This window comes from Acanthochromis polyacanthus, chromosome 14 (genome assembly GCF_021347895.1).
Source record: "Acanthochromis polyacanthus isolate Apoly-LR-REF ecotype Palm Island chromosome 14, KAUST_Apoly_ChrSc, whole genome shotgun sequence".
NCBI lineage: Eukaryota > Metazoa > Chordata > Actinopteri > Pomacentridae > Acanthochromis > Acanthochromis polyacanthus.
The window spans coordinates 25,769,118-25,791,391 of NC_067126.1; the positions used below are offsets into that span (position 1 = coordinate 25,769,118).

At 41.3% G+C, this 22,274-nt stretch overlaps 2 protein-coding genes across 2 annotated transcripts; one reads left to right on the plus strand and one right to left on the minus strand.

Annotated features, from left to right (window-relative positions):
* The first annotated feature begins 409 nt into the window (after positions 1-409).
* Positions 410-1,336, plus strand: LOC110966434 (olfactory receptor 11A1-like). The gene has a single exon (XM_022215796.2). It carries the CDS (start codon positions 410-412, stop codon positions 1,334-1,336), a length of 927 nt encoding a protein of 308 aa, XP_022071488.1.
* A 2,901-nt stretch (positions 1,337-4,237) lies between these two features.
* LOC110966445 (frizzled-7-A-like) lies at positions 4,238-8,966 on the minus strand. Its single transcript, XM_022215806.2, has one exon. It carries the CDS (start codon positions 8,484-8,486, stop codon positions 6,780-6,782), a length of 1,707 nt encoding a protein of 568 aa, XP_022071498.1. The 5' UTR covers positions 8,487-8,966; the 3' UTR covers positions 4,238-6,779.
* Positions 8,967-22,274: the final 13,308 nt, after the last annotated feature.

Consider the following 22,274-nt stretch of genomic DNA (forward strand, 5'->3'; position numbering starts at 1 on the left):
GTCTCAGGCTCAGCCCAACCCATCCACTGTATTCTCCTCACTCTCTGTATAAATGTTAGCAGAGCCTTCGTTCATCTGGGAGGTGAGCTGCCGCCTTCCTGATATTCTGTTTATCGTGAATCATTTCTGCCGAACAAATGTGAATTTTACAGAAAACTGCTTGTTGGTGTTCCTTGATTGCTGATTTGTCACATGTGACTGAAGCACAGCTGCTGTGAAGAAGCAAAATGCTATAAAGAGGTAATTTGTAAAACAGCATATAAAACATGTATCGTAGAGGTTTTGCTGTGGGATTGGGATCTGGCACTCTTATTCATATATGAAAGGGAAACCTAACACTATTACTAAGCAAGATTCTTCTGCTGTCCTCTGTTTTCACTATGTGACACCCACATGACACAAAAAAGAAATGGACAACTCCAGTGTGATTGTATCTTTTGTGCTGGCTGCCTATGGTAACATTGGAAAGTTAAAATACCTGTATTTTAGCATCATGCTGTCATGGTATCTCTCCATTTGTGTGGCCAACATATTTGTTATTTTGGTCATATTTGTGGACAGAAAGCTGCATGAGCCCATGTACATACTGCTGTGTAACTTATTTGTGAATGAGATAGGTGGCAGCACATCACTGTATCCTCTTCTGCTCTCACAAATGCTGTCGGACAGCCATGAAGTGACCCTGCCGTGGTGTTTCTTGCAAATGTGTTGCATCTACACATGTGCCTCTGTTGAGTTTTGCAGCTTAGCAGCCATGGCCTATGACAGATACATCTCTGTCTGCCACCCTTTACACTACGACGTCGTCATGAACACAAGGAGGGTGTTGGGGATCATTCTGCTTGTGTGGATGTATTCATTTGCTAACTTTATATTCTTGTTTTCATTCATCATTGGTTTGAAATTTTGTGGAAATATCATTGACAAAGTGTTCTGTGATCACCACCTAGTAATTAAACTGGCATGTTCGGTTTCACTACATAGCTACATATCTGATATATTCTTTGTCTTTGTGACGTTTGTAATCCCGTTCGGCTTCATTTCCGCCTCCTACATGAAGATTCTGGCGGTTTGTCTGAATACGACTAACGAAAACAAGCAGAAAGCCATCACCACTTGTGCGCCTCAGATCGTCTCAGTGTTGAACATGTTTGCTGGCTGTGTTTTTCACTTCATCGACTCCAAGTTAGAAGTGGCTCACATACCAGATAAGGTCCGTGTCATTTTATCTGTGTATATTCTCATTTGTCAACCAATGATCACCCCCTTTATGTACGGATTTAACCTTCCAAAGATAAAACAAGCCTGTAAAAGATTTCTGTTTGGGAGAAAATAAACATTTTTCTTCAGGAGGAGTCTGTTTGAGAGCATTTTGTTTTGGTAGCACAGGGTGTAGTTTACTGGCTCTAGACAAAAAGAATTTAGAAATCTGCACACATCATGTTTTATCATTAGACAAGTAGTTCTTGTGTGTATTTTTATTTTGTATTAATGAAGCCACATAAAATGTCATGAGCTGCATTCGTGTTGAGCAAGTGCTGGTTTGTGATTTACTGCTGTGAAGCTACCAGTGTTATTCTGGCACCTGCTGAGCAAAACAACATACTACAGCCAAGCACAAACCACTATGAATGAATTATTTAACATTCACTGTAGTGCAACATTTCAAATATGTATAATAATAATAATAATAATAAAGAAATATTGAATTTGCAATAAGTCATTAGTGTAATTTCTCAATTGAAAAGCTGCTAAGAGTAACTAAAGTTCTGTTTCCCTGCTCAGTACTTTTCATTTTCAAGATTTCTTCTCGTCTAATAGTGCTAGAGTTTTTAATCTACAATCACAAACAACCCTAAAAACTGCCCCAAAACGCCACAGGATGCCTTTGATCTATGCACTGCTACTGTTTAACTGTATGTAGCATTTCTATTGCAATGCTCTGTCATTTTAATGTCATTTTATTGCCCAGATTGGATCAAGAAACTGTCAAAAAAATTCACTTCCGATGACAAATAGTACAGGACTATGTGTTGGTAACTGCAGCAGTCTGTGCTGCAGTGTGACATTTATCTGAACTGACCAAAACATTTTTAAAGTCTGAATAATGTTAACGCTGAATCGGGATGTGATGTGGAAAGCTTTTAATGTCAGTGAGTTTAGGCTGGCCTGCATCATACTTCTAAAAACATACCAAAATCATGTCCACAATACAATGCAAAGTAAGTAAAATACTGACAGCTGGATAGTACCATCCACCGTGTTAACCAGCATTTTTGCCATCCCTTTGAAATGATGAGACTTTAATTCATCTCATTTAAACTGGTTTAGAGATGCATGGTTCATAAAACCTTGAGAAAAGAGGGTTTGGTTGTGTATCTACTTCTAGCTGTGACCTTCTACCTCTATGTAGTAGTTTTTCTCCATTGCATTGATGCTCTACTTTCAGTTCTGGTCAAAAGCTGCAGATAATGTAGTAATCAAAACTCTCGAAGCATTTACCTTTTCATTAATCTGCTCTGTGTTTTGATATGTTTGCTGTTGTGTTGTGTGAGAAGCTTTTTAAGGACCTACTTTGTTTTCTTTTTCCACAATGAATGTAGATCCAGGTTTGTAGAGTTGTCTACTCCAAAGACTGAACATTTTGCTCCTGACAATGCATCTAAATAATGACAAAAACTGTATTATATAGTACTGTTCAAAGGTTTGAGGTCACTCAGGCAATTTCATGTTTTCCATGAAAACTCACACTTTTATTCATGTGCTAACATAACTGCACAAGGGTTTTCTAATCATCAGTGACCCTTTCAACACCATTAGCTAACACAATGTAGCATTAGAACACAGGAGTGATGGTTGCTGGAAATGTTCCTCTGTACCCCTATGGAGATATTCCATTAAAACTCAGCTGTTTCCAGCTAGAATAGTCATTTACCACATTAACAATATCTAAACTGTATTTCTGATTAATTTAATATTATCTTCATTGAAATAAAACTGTTTCTTTTTCAGAAATAAGGACATTTCCAAGTGACTCCAAACACAAGTGTACATGAATGTGACAGAATGATCCATGTAGTTAGTATGATCTAATCATGGACCAGAGGCTGTTTACATGCAGACTGCATGAAGTAACTGTGGCCACCAGATGTCGGCATCACACCAGACAGTGTAAAGTCAGAGTCTGTTCATCCTTAAAAGGAACTCCACTGATCTGCCTGCTGGGTTTTTGGGGTGCGGCTCATCCAGAAGGTAAATCCAGTCTCAGAGTAAATCCCTGCAGTACTTACTTACAGCAGCCAGTGGTGCTGTGGCATTTTCAATACACAAGCCTGCATCACTAACGGAGGCCAAAGCATCTGTATGTGGACTCCTGTGGTGCAGAGTATTAGCATTTTCAATTAGCATTAATGCTAATTAGTATTAACAATGTGTGGTGGATGCGTTATCTCCCATAATGCATTTTTCATGAGGTGCTGCTACCTCAATAGATTAGTGATCTTCTGCTTCACTATAATTCAATTATCAACATTAGCAGAGACCTCCGATTCTTGATCATCTCAGCTGCAGACATGACAGACCCATACCAGATGTTTGGCAGCTACACACAGGTTTTGCCAGGTTATGCTTCTCTGATTGAGAATGTGAGCAGTTTGAGGAGTTAAACAAAGTTGACTATATTCACATCAACCCAGAATACTTTGCTTTTGTGTGATTAAAGCAGAAAGCTTCCCACCATGTTGCATTTTAAATTACAAAAACGTGTGCAGGCAATGAAAAGTATCGAGTTACTATCAAAGTACATCAATCAGCCACAACAAAACCGCCTACTTAATATTGTGTAGGCTCCTCTTGCGACATCTGAACAGCTCTGACCATGAAAACAGAACCTCTGGAGGTGTCCTTACAGGTTGGGGACTTTGTCTCCCAAATGATCACCATGTCCCTAAGTCACACCTACATATTAAAAGTATCTTTACTGTCATGCTTTAATGTTCACATGGAAAGTGAATGTAGTAAAGGCCCTACTTGGTTTGGGTGATAATAAAAGGTTATATCTGAAGTGTGACATGCAGGTAAACTCCTGCTAATGTGCTGCTGGCATTTATTTAACAATAAACACCACGCACTTGTTGGCAAAGCAGCCTGAACTCAAGATTCACGTCTACCGAGATTGTTTTGTCCACTGCTGTCTCCTAAGGCCAAACTCTACACACAAATCACAGGGGTCAACACATTACAAACTTTAACACTTTTATTCAAACTGTACACGTAGAACAGGCTTATCTCATTAAAAAATAAAAAGACAAGTAAAAAAGACAAAAAAAAATGAGTGTCCCCCATAAATACAATAGAAATCAGAGTTTGTGTTTACTTGGTGGTTTGCATATGTTCTGATACAAATACACACACAAACACTCATATTCCTTCTGAAAACAGTACAACACAAACAAGTCAGTCTGGTACCATTGACGCTGGCAGATCTACACTGTCTGAAGGTAGTAACACTGAGCTACTGTGCCCTGTTAGGTAAAACTGTAATGGATGAGTGTAGCCTTTAGTGTTGACCTGTTTTCTAACTCAGTCCTACAAACAAGTTCTAACCAGCGTTTGAGGTATGTAGTACATTCACATGGGAAATCTGAATTGTTTTTATATACAAACTGCTTTAAAGTATACTATGAAGATTGGTATAAAGTACACATTTTTAGTATGAATCTTATGTGGATTTGAGACACAGCTCCAGCAACGAAAATAACTAGAATGCCAAGTCTAGAAGGTCATTATGCTGTGAGCTGTCCCTCACTGCTGCAGTGTTCCCATTCATTATTATTACTATGTGATGTATGCAGAGAAAATGTGCTATATGACAAAAAACAAAACCTTCTGGCTATCATGTGCTGCCTCGCAGCTGACACAGTCACAGTAAAAACATGGTTTTGTTTCCCCACAGGACCTGCAACTGATTCCATTATTTAGTCTGAGACGTGAACTGTGACTTCCTAATTCAGTTCAAACAATCAGTGAGCTGCAAGCAACGCTGGCTTACCACTGGGGCTAAATCATTATTAATGCTGCTGTCATCAATGATGTATTTGGCACTATTATAATTCTAAATTTACTGTTTTCTCGCTTGACTTCAAAGTGTTTCTACAAAGCTTTCAAAACCACTTCAGAAAGTAAACGAACATCCCCAGCCCTGGAATTGTGTTATTTTGATTATAAAAGCATTTAGTTGGCTGGCTCTTCTTATTAAAATGTACTTAAAATATATAAATTTCTATGACCTGGCATTTTGTTGTTATAACCTGCTTTACTGAGGTGGTTCTGTCCAGGATACAGCGCTCACCTGCTGCTCAACACTGCACAGTCTGTCTACACTACACTCTCCACATAAAAATATTCCCACATGGTTGTGACCCCTCACCTCTGTCCTGGCATTTCCCAAACTAGAACATCAAACAATCCTGTCTCCAGAAGCAGAGAGCACACATGCAGCTTCACTGTGGTTTGCAGACTTGCGTAGGGGCAGCCCAGACACTAAAACAATAATGAAAGAAAAAAAAAGTCTAACATGTTCAGTCTGCTTGTCAAAACTATTAACACTTCAAGTGAAATTAATAGGGAGTAAGGCAAATTGAGTAACATTGAGCAGGATATAGGCGACAACGTGAAGAGTCATCTTTACCCAGGATAAAATGACTTTAAAAATCCAGAGCAACCATTTGCACTCTTGTGGATTAAATCTGGATCACTGAAATGGTGCTTTGGGTTTCTGAAAGGCTTAAAAAGTCTTTTTGATGGGGAATCCAACAGTTGAGAGACCACACACGGAGACAAACAATGAGCTGTTGTGTCTCAATTACAGAGTGGAGGCTGTGTGTGTGTGTGTGTGGTCTCTGTAAATGTTAGATCCAGGTCAATCTGCCGTGTAGCAGTCATTTTTAACACCTAAGATAACTGTGCAAACCAGTACGTAACTTCATTCAACTTCGGAGGGAACATTCAATACATGAGCAAATATTCATCGGTGTGAAATATTTTTTAAGAGAAAAGTTTTTTTTTTAAAAACTGCAAAAATGAAATAGTTTTGCTTTCTGGGCAGCCACTCAGCACACAGCCGCGGAGTTGATAAATTATTCCTCCTATTAAAACAGACAAGATTGTACTCTGCAGAATCTAACACGTGTATTAAAGCTTTTCAGTCTTTATCTAGAAGCAGAGTAACTAATGTGTAATCCAGGTACCCTTAATCAAGGAATTCACAGTCAGAGGGTGTGGCTGTTGCAGGGATCCAACATTTGACCTTTTTTGCTGCAGTGTGGACAGAGGCCCACTCTGTTTGACACATCAGTCTTTGCTGTTATGATGTTTTCCACTGACAAACTCTCAAAAGAGCAGACAGCAAGTACATTCAAAATGTTATATAAAGGATATAATTGATAATATGCAGAGAGTTTATATTAAGAAGTAACTTCACCAGTCTGGCATCACTGTCCAGGGACCAGTATGGCCACTTACACCAGTTTGTAATCCAAAGATGCAAAAGCCAGGATTGATGACAAAAAAAGGGAAAAAGGAAATATATTGAAAATTTATCCAAATTCTAAGGAATATAGATAAAAGTTTGTCTAAAAGCCAGAACTGCTGCCACAACTTGGAAACACAAAAAAAATCCAATCCAAAAATACATCCAAAAGTATTAAAATGAAAGCTATTTGACCTCATTTTCGGGTTGTTGTATCCAAAACTCGCTGTGCCTTTTAATCCTCCAAACTTCACACCGTTGTCTCTCCATGATTTCCATTGCTAAGGCGCTTGTAGAAGCTCCGCCATGACTGAAGAGTCTTCCCGGACCAGACCCAGAACCCGGAGGTAATCCCGACGATCATGGTCATCAGGTATTTGATCATGAACACGGTGAAGTCCGGGGTCATAGGGGCGAAGTTGTGGACCGGGCAGGGGACGGCGAAGCGCTTGCAGGTCTGCATGTGCCAGGTCCGCTCCCAGTGCTCCCTGAAGGCCTGCTCGTAGAAGTAGCAGGCGATCACGATGGTGGCCGGTACCGTGTAGAGCACACTGAACACGCCGATACGAACCATCAGCTTCTCCAGCTTCTCCGTCTTGGTGCCGTCGTGCTTCATGATGGTGCGGATCCGGAACAGCGACACGAAGCCGGCCAGGAGGAAGGATGTACCGATGAACAGGTAGACAAACAGCGGGGCCAGGACGAAGCCGCGCAGCGCGTCCACGTTGAAGATCCCGACGAAGCACACCCCGGTCAGGACGTCTCCGTCCACCTGGCCCATGGCGAGGATGGTGATGGTTTTGATGGCCGGGACAGCCCACGCAGCCAGGTGGAAGTACTGAGAGTTGGCTTCGATCGCCTCATGACCCCATTTCATCCCGGCAGAGAGGAACCAAGTCAGGGACAAAATCACCCACCAGATGGAGCTGGCCATACCAAAAAAGTAGAGCACCATGAAGAGGATGGTGCAGCCCTCCTTCTTGGTCCCCTGAGCTACAGTCCTGTAGCCGTCCACCTTGAATTTATCCACGCAAACCACTTTGTCCTCCAGGAAAAAGCCCGCAGCGTAGGCTACAGCCACCATAAAGTAGCAGCCTGACAGGAAGATGATGGGCCGCTCCGGGTATCTGAACCGCCGCATGTCCACCAAGTAGGTGAGCACAGTGAATAATGTGCTCACACAGCACAGGATGGACCAGATGCCAACCCACAGCCGGCCGAATTTCACCTCATCCTCCCTGAAGTACATGATCCCGGTGGGCTTTGTAGGCTCACAGGGGGCCCCGCAGTCTTTGACTCCCATGAATCTGTAACCCAGATAGGTGGGCACCTCCAGCTGCAGCGGGCAGGAGAACTGGTGGTACTGGTTGTGCTGGGGCGGGCGTGGGTTCGGCCTGACAATGCTGGGGGGAAGGGTCACAGGTTCGGGCGCATAGGGGGACGAGGAGGAGGATGGGCTGCCTGGTTCGGATGTGTTCTGGCCCACGCAGATCTCACCGGCTCCGTGGACGGGGAAAGCCTCGCAGCGGAGCCGCTCCGGCCACTGGAAGCCGAATTTATTCATCAGGGCTTCACATCCCTGCCGTGCCCGCTCGCACAGGGACCGACATGGGGGGATGGCCTGCTCCAGCACGGTACACACCGGCGCGTACATGGAGCACAGGAAGAACTTGAGATCCGCCGAGCACTGGACCTTCACCAGCGGGTAGAACTGGTGCACCTCCAGCCCGGCGTCCTCCTGGTTCGTGTGGCCCAGGAGGTTCGGCATGATGGTCTGGTTGTAGGCGATGTCGGTGCAGAGCGGGATGGAGATGGGCTGGCAAAAGCCGTGCTCTGGGACAGATATCCCGCTTTCACTGTTGTAATGCTGAGCAGAAGCGGGTGAGAAACACAGCCCGCACAGCAGCCACATGATCCGCAGCAACACGGAGCCAGTGGTGAACCTGGCCGCCGCCATAGTTGAGGAGGAGGGGGGAGGGAAGGAAAAACTTTGATCCAAGTAGGGCAACTTAAAAACGACTGAAAACACGAGAAAATGTACAGTAATTGTCCCGGTACTTAGCTTGCAGTCCGAGTAGTTGAAGTTAAAACGGCTGTAGTCGACTTTTCTCTCGTCTTTTATGAAGATAAATCCAAGAGAAACGTTCGTCGTGTCATGACTTCTTAATGGTCTTTGTAAGTGACTCCAAGCAGTCCACTCTCACTCCCGAGCCGCTGGAAATACCACTTAAAAGTCCCGTTTTCTTCGGGAAAATGCAGCTCGAATTTCTTCCAGCGTCTTCAACTTTGGCGCAAAACGACGAGCACTGAGAACGCGAAGGTTCTTATTTCCAGGGTTTTCGACTTTGCTTCACGCCGAGCGTCGGTTCACATGCTGGGCGGCTGGGAGTCCGGAGGCTCGCTCTCCTCACTCCGAGCAGATTCCACCGGTTTCCAGGCGCCCCTCCATCCAGAGACCCCCCCTCCCCGACCGAGTTCAGGGCGCCTGGAAACCGCTGCTGCGTCTCAGCCAATCACAGCCTTTGTTTTCCTACAGGACCCGCTCTTGATTGGCTTGTGCTCCCCCACCGCCGGAAAATATGTTACAGTAATTACATTACACCAGAGATTTTACCAAAATAATCATTTTTCTGGTCGGATATTCTAAACATTTTTCACTTCTTATGTATTTCTTATGCTTTAACCCATTTTTCGTGCATTTCTGGAAAAGAAATAAGCATGTAGCTAATCTTAAGTGCTTCAGGAGTGGGCAACTGGACTTTTTGGGGGACTGGAGGACATTTCACGTCTCATCCAAGAGGTTTCTTCAGAAGTGAGGAAGCTTTTACTGAAGCACTTGGATCCCCATGAGCTGGATGGCTGAGAATCTACACAGTGAAGCATGAATCCCAACAAGAACAACATCACCTTTATAGATTTATCCTTTTTTCTACTAAATAGTTCATACATTTAATTAAAAAAAAAACACTTTTGCAATTAGACATTTTGCGTTAAATTGTTACACAGAAAAGAAATGGAAATTTAGTCAATCTGGCTGCAGAGTAAAGTCAGATCGCCTTCTGCAGACAGCTGCACACCGACTGAACAGCAGGATTAAATCTGATTCCTATTCCTTCTCTTATCATGTTTCATCTTCTCCATAAACAGTCACACCCAATGTGCAGTTTTCTCTGTTCATGATAGAAAGTTGTGTCTCCTCTAAGTGTGCAGCTGTGAAGCTGAGCTCCCTCCATCTCCTCACACAGTCTTCACACACAGCCACTCACTGTGTGCAGGACATGTAAACACTCGCTGCAGCACAGTGAGTAAACCTTGAAAACAACACCAAATGGATTCCAACGTCTTAACCACTCAACCACAGAAAGTACCTGTTGCTGTTTGCTGTTTAAGTGTTTCATTGTAAACAGTTAGACTCTGCGCTCAGACTCATTGTGGGAAAAAAAGAGCAAACAACAGTCAAAGCGGCAGTAATTTGGATTGGCAGCGTGATCGATCTGGTAAAAGAAGGCCGAATGTGGGAGGTGTAGGCGATTCCTGGTGGGCCCGCTGCATTTGGTGTGTTTCTACCCCAAGTGAGATAAAAGAGGGTGGGGGTAGGCTGCAGTGGGGGAAGGGACAGGAAGAAGAAGGAAGGTCGAAGAGGGCAAGGGGGAGAAGAAAGAAAAGGAGACAGAGCAGGAACAGAAGTTGAACCAAAAGGAAAAATCTGTCGAGTTCTCTGCTATAATCTCGCCTATAGAAAAGAAGTAGAATACTTAGAAACTATACATATGTCTGACCAGCCATGCAGAGTTCTATTTCTAGAAACTGCAGGCAAAATTTCACTTCTAGTTCTTATAGGCCTTTGTGCTCACTACTACTGAAAAGCCTCAAAAAATGGGTTGGATTGTCTGCGATAGTCCTCCAACACAGAGACTACTTTGTCTTGTTCAACAACACAGCAAATCAAAATGACATGTAATTTCCCAAAAGCTCAGTTTTTTGCCGGCTGTGCATTAAATTATTTGAGGTATTATGTCGAGCACTTTCAATAGGCTTTTGTGTGTGAAATGTGCTCTTTGTCGCTTTGCAGGTTTACAATCACAGCTAAAACTGCCAACCGACATGCCATGGCAAGTTTATTTTGTATATGTGTGAATGGCTGCCAGTCCACATAAAAGATGTTGGCCTTATGATCAGGGTGTAGCCCACCTCTCTGGGACTGGATCCAACATCTTCAACAACCCTGCACAGAATATACTGGACTGATAATTGCTCATAAGAGAAGAGTGTTCAGTGTCCACATTTTTATTTGCGTTTCACTGTCTGTCCCCAGACTGAATCTGGTACAAGGACAAATAATGTATCTGTTTGTAGAATCAAATGAAAAAATATGCCAATGTTGAAAGAAAAAAAAATAGATATCAAGAACATATTTGATGGTACCTGTAACTGGATTTAATAAAAACTGAACTTTAAGTGACCATTTTAAAATGCAGACAGTCAAGGACAAATTTCTTGCAGTTTTGTTTATTAAAATCAGTCTAACACCTACTTGGAAATGTGCTGTGGATAACCTGTGTTTCTAATATGATCAGTACATACTGTCCCCAGTCTCATTAAACCAAGTAATACCTTGATTATCCAAAAAGCAGGATGTATTGATGAGTCAAAGAGGAGGAGGTTCTTCATGTTCAGTGCAGACTGTGAACATTATCAGGATGTTAAATGACCAGACCTCATCATGGTTAGGAGACACATTGCCACTGTGACTGTTAACCCGGAATAACAACATGATATGATATTAAATATTAAGGCTATTATTGGTTATTCCAGACAGCTTAATTATTAATGTGAATGTGTTGGCCAGTGTTTCTAATTGGAAGACGGGTTTCACTGGTTGGGTGGAGCCTCAGGATCGAGAGCTGAAGGGCAGCTGTGTAGTAATTAAGGACTGGAGCTATTAAAGCTATTGATTTTCAGTGCTTATAGTACACTGTGATTTCTCTTGAGAGTATCTGTCAAACACTGTCCGGTCAATCCTAAAGTCTCACCCCTAAAAGCCCATCTCTGTGCATTAAACGCAGCCACGGTGTTGATTGCTTATTAAGCTCATGATGTGTCTTCCAGCGTATAAAAACTCCATACGGACATGTTAACAAAGTAAAAAAAAAAACTTGATTTTCACAGGAGGAGGTCTTTAAAGTTCATGCTCAGAAGCTGCGATGTCACGACAATGAATAGATGCGTTGAAGCATGATTTAACAGATGAACGGATTGCTTCGGTGCAGTGGGGGTCATAGGATTCTAATGAATGGTGTGCACGGGGAAACAATCAACATTTGCAAAATGATTAACTTGGTGTCCTTAATAACCTTGAATGTGAAATGCTCTAAATGAAAAGCTACATTGTAGTGCATATACAGACCAGATGCTTTTGGCTGTTTTTCTTCAACGTCCCTCCTCAATCGATGGTCTAATTCCAAAAATCGCATTTGTTTTTGATTTTTTTTCCCCATGAAAATAATCTCTTCTTGACTTAGAATGGCTTCAATGTAACTCCATCCTTCTTCCTTTAGAATGTACAAATCTATGAATTCTGGCCTCCACTGCCACTCACTGCAGCTCAAGCACCACAGCTCACTTATAACTCTGTAAAGCAACTCTACACTATAAAATGGAAAGATGTAATATTGGAGTAATTCAGTCATACAAGTTTGAATTGAAAACTGATTCTAAAACAAAGAAGAAGAACACAGATAAACCTGCAAGTTGACAGGATTGATCCTACGGCTTGTTATTTACAAAACTCTTGAAATTGAATTCTATGCATTTGATACCATCACCTATAGTTTCAAGATAGAAATGTTCAGCCATGATGTTGACTCCTCATTTCAATTATATGTCTTCCAGAATTAGAACAAACACCATATGGACATGCTAACATGGTGAAAAAAAAGATTTTCATAAGCAGAGGTCTTTAGAAAGTGCACATGTGGGTACAGTGATGCTTAGTCAGGTCAATACATACAATTGTACCATCTCATTTAAAGAAAAGTTTCATCACATCACCATTTTGTTAACCAAATGAAACTGTTCATCCTGTGGTAAGCAATTTCAGCAAGCTCTGACTTGGTCACCTGTGTGTATTAAAACTAATACAAATTTGTGATCTGTCATTTTTAGATTTGACACAAACTTAAAACTTCAACTTAAGAAAAACTGACTTCACACAGGAGCGTAATGACAATAATAACAGGCTGCTTATCGCTGACATAACTGATGATAATTTGAGTGTGTCATGCAGATAATTTGTTATTGTTTGACATTCAAATGCCTCAATCCAGAATAAGTAAACCTGCCCAAGCTCTGAATGGTGTTCTGCCAGTCCACACACACAGACATAAACATGTAAAACACAGGCTTTGCACAAATTTGCAAGCAGTTGTAGCAAGATTACAGTGTTTGAAATGGTCTGTCTCCCTGCTTCTCTTGCACAGTCTGTGGTGTAACACACAGCAGTTAGTAGCCACATCAGGTCAAATGGGACACACTTCATCATGTCCAACTGTAGCTGTTTGTTTGTGTGTGTGCGTATGTTTGTGGATGGTGTCTGCAGTGGTCAAGCAGATGTGGGCAGTCCAGCAGGTTTCCAGACAGTCAGTCACTGTTTGGGCTGCCGTCTGCCGCAGCTGGAAATTTGCTGGAGAGTAGAAAAGGGTTAGACAAACAACAACTAAATCTACAGTAGAGTAAGGTGAGAAATACACTACAAAAAAGGTTTTGTGGGTTTGGACTGGGCTTGCTCAGTTCAAGTGTGACCACCATGCAAAGTATTTGAGCTACCACGTGAAACCCAATACTGAACAACTATTTAGATGTTCAGCTGAGGTGGAAGAACACCGCTTAGTTTGGTTTGTGGAGGTTTTCAAATTTGAGGACAGCTTAGAGGACATGTTGGCTGACCAAGTTGGTCTAACCAGCATGTAAGTGTTTCCAAAGAAGCCATATATCAATCCGTATCTATGTGCAATATCTATATCATATTAACATAATTGTATTGGAAAAGAATTGGAAAATTTATGTGCGTTTTTTGCAGTTGTACCTCTTGTAGTTGCATTTTAAAATGTAGAGACTATTTTAGACATAGTTTATTGTAATTTGTGTAGTTGTTAAAAATCAGCTTATGTGTGGATGTCGTGTGGTCAAGGGGGTTCTCAGAGAATTGATCACAATAAACATCATGTCTGGTTTCATTGAAAGCAATACTGTTATTTTAAGTGCAAATTTGTATAAAAAGTTGACTGGCATGGTACAGATACTTCACTAAAGTCTATTCTTTAGGTCCTCACTGTTAAACTACGAACACATACACCTCTTTAGTCTGTTGCATATTTTATTTTTCTGCTTTAACTTTGACTACAGTTTGTGAGACTAAAGTGGCGATAGTTAAAATTGTTACATTAACAATGGGTCATATGGGCGACACTGTGGAGCAGTTGTTCGCACTATCTCCTTATTTCCAGCAGGGTCGTGATGAGGCCTGTCTGTGTGGAGTTTGTTTGTTCTCCTTGTTCTTGCACAAGTTTACTTTGGGTGTTTCCTCCCACAGACCAGAGTCATGCACGGTAGGTTCATTTGTGATTCTAATGAGAGAGAAAAAACAACAGATTACCTGATTTCTTGTATGTGACAGGGGCAATTCAAAATAACAAAATCATTTTTCATGTGACTCTGCAGCCTCTCCTTATGGGCTTCTATAGTGACCTCAAGCTCCTTGTTTTAATTTTTGCAACTTTAAATCTTGGGTTCTTTCTCTTAGAATTGTTCCTCATTGCAACAGTTGCTTTTAGTAATAAAGCTTAGAGATAAACACATTGTACACTGTAAGAAATTGCTGCAAAACAAACACAAAGTCTTCAAATAAAGTTTTTTCCACAGTACAATTAAAAAAGTCAAATTTGATGCATTTTTGGAACCAAAACAAGAATGCAATGTGACAGCAGTGTTGTAAAAACTGGTAGTGTGATCTGAACTTTTTTTTCCACGATAGTTGCGACTTGATTTAGGCATAACAATACTATTGCTAACTTTGCACTGATTTCCAGAGGTAGGCCTTTTTTTTAAAAAAATATTGTCACTTGGTTTCTAAAACATATCTAATAGACTAGAATGTATTTTATGTATGCAACTGTAAATGGCTGTCTTTAAACAAAGGCTTCTGCTCCATAAAAATTTAACTTATCTAATCTTTTATCCTTCACCGTTTTCTGTATTATAGTGCTATAAGCATTGTAAATGGTAAACACAGTTGGTAAATCTAAATTCTGGGTGATAATGATTAAAGACACAATGGTATTTATGTATTCATGATTTATACATCGTAAAAGAAGAAAATGTAATGTACAGATGTCTGTAGTTGATGCTGATTATAATTGCAGCACCATGTAAGTATCCATCCATCCATTCTCTATACACCGCTTTCCTCACTAGGGTCACGGTGTGTGTGTGTGTGTGTGTGTGTGTGGGGGGGGGGGGGGGGGGTGCAGACTATCCCAGCTGACTCGGGCGAAGGCAGGGGACACCCTGAACAGGTCGCCAGTCTGTCACAGGGCTACATATACAGACAAACAACCATGTAAGTAGACCATGTTATTGGAAGGTAAAGTCACAGCAACAAACTGGAAACCTCATGTTGTCCTGTAAGGTGTTTCAATCAGTTATACAATAAATAACCATGTCAATAAATTATAATAGTAATGTAATTAGTGTTATAGTAATTATAATACTAACACCTATAGCTTGTAAATAACATGCAGCTTTTACCAACTAAACATTCAGCTACTTCCCGTAGGATATAGAGCAAAGCATGAAGCTATAACAGGAGTGATTATTGGATTTGCAGTCATCCAATGGACAAAAACACAACACAAAAATAATGATGTTGTAGCTGCGCAATGACCAGATGTGCAAAAGGGCATCTGTCAGCATGTCCGTCTTATCAACTTAAAAGCTGATAATACATCATTGTGAAGTTTCTGTTACACTCAAGGGACAAAAAAATCTGTTAGTTTTAACACCAAAATAAATGTACACAATCTCAGCTTTCAAGGTGAGACTAATGTCCTCAGGGTGAGTAGTCATGGAAACAACAAAGGAAAAAAGCATAAATAAATCAGACAAGTGAAGGTAATGCTCTAAAACATGATGGAAGTAGGCATCTGATTGGCTGAGGAGCATTTTGGGAAGCTATTTACCTCAGACTCAGCAAAGCTGACAACAGATCAGGACGACTTCCGAAAGCAACTTCAAAGGGAAGTGTAAAAGGGGCAAGAAACAAGCAAGACAAAACTCTGTTCTAGTCTTTTCTACTTGCTTTGCTTTTCTCACTTGAGGTGTCTCTTTCCTAGTTTCCTTGTGTGCATGTGTATGTGTTATGGCTAGGTGTATATATAGCATGACAGAAGTATGTGTGAGACACTGGTTCGAGTTGGGGGGAGGGGAGATCAACCATAAGAAGTCAGCAGAGAGACTGCGAGAGAGAGAGAGGAATGTAGGCAGCTGGTTTGTGTCTGTCACTGCAACACAGAGAGTCTACAGTACTGGACTACACACACACACACAGAGTGATGAAAGAACGATTTATTTGGACCAACAGAGTGTGTGTTCGGTCCAGTGGCAGGCAGCAGGAAGCTTACTGGCTGACATCTCAACTACTTGGACAAAAAACCTCGAGTGTGTGGCCAAAAAAATCCATACATTACATTGAAGACAACATGTAGGATGGAGCAGAAATAGCAAAACACTGTCGAGTCAAATACAATCACATTTAGGATGGCGTAAGTATAGGAAAGCCCTTCTTTATTGCTCTAAATCGCTGGAAAGACAAACATACATACAGTGAGACAGTGAGTTTTCTTTTGTTTCATTGTTTAGGCTCTGAACTTTGATTAATTAAACATTTTTGGGTAAAAGCATTGATTTTAAGCAAGATTTTACCCTTTGGCTGTTATTATTAAGCAAATTTATTGGGATTTATTTAACTTTTTCCTTCATTTCACTACAGTAGATGACGTAACGTGCTCATGCTAAGTATACAGAAAATTTATACTGTTTAGCATTTCACCAGGCTAAAATTTGCATAACGAACTGTTAAAGCTGGTGGGAATGTCTCTAGTTTTTTCAGGCTCCTTATTTTTTCTGTATTTTTTTTCATCATGTCCTGTTACCACTCAGTCTTGAGGAACAGTCACTTTGTATTTCACTGCCAATGTGACACAAGCATGTGATAAGTATAAACAAAATAGAATTTTGACCTCATGGGTTTGCTAGATAAGTGGACCACTAAAGTTATTACAGTTCATCCTGCATCGGGCCTGAATATGTAGGAAACTTCGCTGCAATCCGCTCACCGGTTGTTGACACGTCACTCTCAAAACCACAAATGTCAACTTTAAGGTGGTGTTAGAGGAAAAGTCTGTTGATTTCCAGAGTCAGAAGGATTCATCATCTGTCCACCACGCATGTTTGTATAATATTCCACGGTAATCCATCTCGTGCATGTTGAGATATTTTAGTCTAGACTCAAACAGAGAACCAATAGACGCTGAAATACCTAAAGCCGTGCTGCTTGTGTGGCTTACAATGAAAAATTCAGATGATTAAATGAAGAGCACACAGTATATTAACATTACTGTATGATGTGTTGACATAAGGCCCGTGGTGAACAAGTAGCAGCAGCACACTTTATCCAATGAGTATTAAGTGAGTTAGAGCACGTCTTAAATGGCAGAGAGGCCTGAGGGTAGAAAAGTGTCACTGAGCCTGCAAGTCTGAGCTCTGATACTGATACTGCCTGCCAGATGGCATTGAGGTAAACAGTTTGTGCACTGGGTGGCATAGATCATCATATGGGCCGTCCATACTGACAACGTGTGTGGTAAGTGTTCTAAATGGCAGGGAGCTCTCTGCCAGTGGTCTGCTCCACTGTTCTTACTGTTCTCGGGAGAGTCTTGTGGTTGAGAACAGAGCGCTGCCAAACCAGAGATGCAACCAGTCAGATGTTCTCAATGGTGCATCTGTGAAAGTTTTAGGAGGATCGCTCGACCAATGCCAGACTTCTTCAGTCTCCCAAATGGAAGCAGTGAACAGTTGGACCAGTGCTGTGTGAACAGAGGTGATTAGTAATGTGTACACCAAAGAAACTGAAGCTGCCGACGCTTTCAGCAGGGATGCGATGCAGCTTCCTGAAGTCCACTCTCATCTCTTTGGTCTTGTTGATGTTAAGGTGGGGGGGGGGTTGTTGTCATTACACCCACTCACTGGGTCTTTGACAACAATCCTCGTCCACGTCACTCAGCGTCGGTGATGGGGAGGTGGTGTTGGCAGTTCTCACCACTCAAGGCCTTTTCAACAGGAAGTCTCTAGAGTCCAGGTGCAGAGGAAGGTGTCAAGTCTGTGTCTCTGGGACCTGAAGCTACCAGTTAAGACCGGACTTCACCAGTAATCAGTTCACTGTACTCTGCTTCACACTGACTTTTGTAGTGTCATCACTGTTTCAACAGAATCCCTGTCAAATTTAAGAATAAATGAGTCCCAACAAATCTTTAGCATCAAAACAGTTCTATTCAGTGGTGACTCTGTGGTCACTCCACCACTGGACAGCTATGTTGAACTGGTTTTTCTAGTCTGAGCATCAGAGTGAAGATATGATCTGGCCTCCTAAAGGCAAGATGGGAGAAACTTGCACAGCAGTGTGTGTTCATCTCCAGCAGGTATGTTAAATGAGTGACCCCGTTGAAACTGAAAGCTGCCTCAGCATGTGCATTCTCCAAAGCCCTGATACCATCTCACAGTTCATCCATGGCATTAACTCCTTCTGCTTGTGGTGGAATGTAAACCACAGTCAGAACCGAGCTGACCTCTCCAGGGAGGGATAAGAGTCTTAGATTTCAGCTGATGAGCTATTAGATTAACTACACTGAGAGCTTTGTGCGAAGCTAATATTGCGACATAATAACCCCATCTTGAGTTGAACTTCTAACAAAGTTCTGGAGGCAAAGAGCAGGAGTAAACAGATTTATGTAAACCCAGATGAAGCAACGGTGGTGCTGGAAATTCTTGATTGTGCAGTTTGATGATTACATTATTTATCATATCTTTTCTGCTTGGATTAAATCATAAGAAAGCAACTAATAAACACCCAAACATATACAGGCAGAACAACCATTTTACAGCATTCTGGAAGTGAAATACACAACAATCGTAGGAACTGTGTCTCAGCAACATGACAGCTGTGTTACTCTGGGTTTAGACTGAGTTAAGCGGCATGCTAAATCTCTGTTATTTCCCCCAGTATACACAATTGTCCTTTTACTTACCCTCCCCCACAGAACTCACACACACACCCACACAGGCACACAAAAGTCTTGGAGGTGACGTGCTAATTGATGCAAAGTAATGGAGGAGGTGATTTCACAATGGCTGCCCAACGGAGCTGAACACTGAGCTGCTCTGCCTGAAATGGCTCGCATTCAGCAAATTTTATGTATTTTATGCACTCTGAAGGTTTGTTTTTGCTCGAGAATTGATGTAGAGATTAAAATAAACCAAACAGAGGAGAGGAAAACGGGGAGGAGAAACACAGGAGCAGAGGGAGGAAAAAAGAAACTTGGAAAACAGGATTAGGAAGGGGGAGGCCTCCTGCGGGTTTGAGGTCCCCAACGCCCAGCTGTGTTCATCACCTTACACTGCAGGAGACACACACTCATACATACACTCACACACACACAAACACACACGCTGCTGTGATCATCGCTCTGTGGGAGTTTGACCTGGGCCAGATGGTCACCGCTCTCTCTTTTTATGACTCTCTTTTTCTGTCATGTCCACACTAAGCCAGCAATTTTCACACCTAAGAAACGGAGCCCTTTCCAATACACCCTCCGGAGTGCATACATTTCAAAACAACTGGTCTTGCATTTTAGTGTGAACGAGGCAAACAATGCCGAATCAATAATCTATTGATAACATGCTTGTTTTTAACGGCCCGTGGTTAACAGCCGGCAAGTAAATCAAATGTATCAACGGGTTCCAGCAATTTGTTTTTAAATGAAATAAGCAGATACACAGTATGGATTTATGTTTTTGTAATGTTTTTCTTTCATTCAAAGAGGGGGGTCAACAAAATAATGAGACAAAGTAAAATGTCTGAAAACATCAAAATCATACACACGTGGACAAAATTGTTGGTACCCCTCAGTTAAAGAAGGAAAAACCCACAATTCTCACTGAAATCACTTGAAACTCACAAAAGTAACAATAAATAAAAAATTTATTGAAAATTAAATAATCAAAAACAGCCATTACTTTTGAATTGTTGATTAACATAATTATTTAAAAAAACAAACTAATGAAACAGGCCTGGACAAAAATGATGGTACCTCTATAAAAGATTGAAAACTATTTGACCAGAGTGACATGATTAACTCAGGTGTGTCATTTAATTGACATCACAGGTGTTTCCAAACTCATAATCAGTCAGTCTGCCTATTTAAAGGGAGACAAGTAGTCACCCTGCTGTTTGGTGAAAAGGTGTGTACCACACTGAACATGGACAACAGAAAGCGAAGGAGAGAATTGTCCCAGGACATCCGAAAAAAAAATTATAGACAAACATCTTAAAGGTAAAGGCTATAAGACAATCTCTAAACAGCTTGAAGTTCCTGTGACAACAGTGGCTCATATTATTCAGAAGTTCAAGACCCACGGGACAGTAGCCAACCTCCCTGGACGTGGCCGCAAGAGGAAAATTGATGACAAATTGAAGAGACGGATCGTTGGAATTGTATCCAAAGAGCCCAGAGCAACCTCCAAAGAAATTAAAGGTGAACTCCAAGGCCAAGGTACATCAGTGTCAGATCGCACCATTCGTCGTTGTTTGAGCCAAAGTGGACTTCATGGGAGACGACCAAGGAGGACACCACTGCTGAAAAAAACTCATAAAAAAGCCAGACTGGAATTTGCAAAAATGCATGTTGACAAGCCACAAAGCTTCTGGGAGAATGTCCTTTGGACAGATGAGACCAAACTGGAGCTTTTTGGTAAGGCACATCAACTCTATGTTCATAGACTCAAAAACCAAACATACGAAGAAAAGAACACTGTCCCTACGGTGAAACATGGAGGAGGCTCAGTAATGTTTTGGGGCTGCTTTGCTGCATCTGGCACAGGGTGTCTTGAAAGTGTGCAAGGTACGATGAAATCTGAAGACTATCAAGGCATTCTGGAGAGAAATGTGCTGCCTAGTGTCAGAAAGCTTGGTCTCAGTCGCAGGTCATGGGTCTTCCAACAGGACAACCATCCAAAACACACAGCCAAAAACACCCAAGAATGGCTGAGAGAAAAGCGTTGGACTATTCTAAAGTGGCCTTCTATGAGCCCAGATCTGAATCCCATTGAACATATGTGGAAGGAGCTGAAACATGCCATTTGGAGAAGACACCCATCAAACCTGAGACAACTGGAGCTGTTTGCTCATGAGGAGTGGGCCAAAATACCTGTTGACAGCTGCAGAACGCTCATTGACAAATACAGAAATCGTTTAATTGCAGTGATTGCCTCAAAAGGTTGTGCAACAAAATATTAAGTTATGGGTACCATCATTTTTGTCCAGCCCTATTTCATTAGTTTGTTTTTTTAAATAATTATGTCAATCAACAATTCAAAAGTGATGGCTGATTTTGATTATTTAATTTTCAATAAATTTTTATTTATTGTTACTTTTGTGAGTTTCAAGTGATTTCAGTGAGAATTGTGGGTTTTTCCTTCTTTAACTGAGGGGTACCAACAATTTTGTCCTCGTGTGTATGTGTCACAGCATTTAGGTTTTCGTTGTGACATTCAAAAAGCAAACCCGAACTGATAACTATGCTTCTGAATTTAAATTTTTCTTTTTGGTGTTTGATTATGTTAAGAGGAATAACAGATTAGAAAGCAGGATTTGGAAACATTACAAATAAGCTATGTTTTTCAGTAGGAAGCATCTTTACATAAATTCTAAAAGGAGTTCGTGTAAGGTTTTGGTTGATGACCTTTGATTCTCATCTCATTGGGCTCCTCTTCAAAGTGAGCCTCCTCTGTTGGGATTATACAGATCTGCGTGGTTTGACACTGTCTCCCTCTGCTGACTCCTCGCTCCTCCCCTCACTTCCCCTGAGGCTCTGTCTCTGAACAAGACAAACACTGATATTCTATCTTTCGTCTTTTTTCAAGATCCATTTCCAAAACAAGGCGCCTTGCCACTGATTTTAATCCTTAGCCTTAGTCTTAGCATTTTTAAGATTGTCGCTTATGCATATTCAATATACATTTCACAAAAACATTCATTTGACAGTCCTGCAGGCTAGAGACTATATTAGGACGATTGCATAAAAATTTGGGGATTCTGTGAATTTTTTTGTATCATATTTAGGTAGAGCTGTGCTTTTCTTTTTGTCTGACATGGATGTTTGCTCAGTGGAAGCAACAGAAGTCTGCAGTGTTGAAGGTGTGGACTACATGTCTATCTGCTGCTCCCACATGTATGATTCAGCACTATTAGGATCCAGCTAATACTGGAATGTGTTTGTGGTAAATCGAGTGCTCTGTGATTCACAGGATGTCTCCATGAATAAGACATTCTTGGCTTCCTACAGTGAATTTAAGGCAGAAAAAATGTGAATGCTTTCATTTTTCCACTTTAGAAATGAGAACAAGAAATATATGC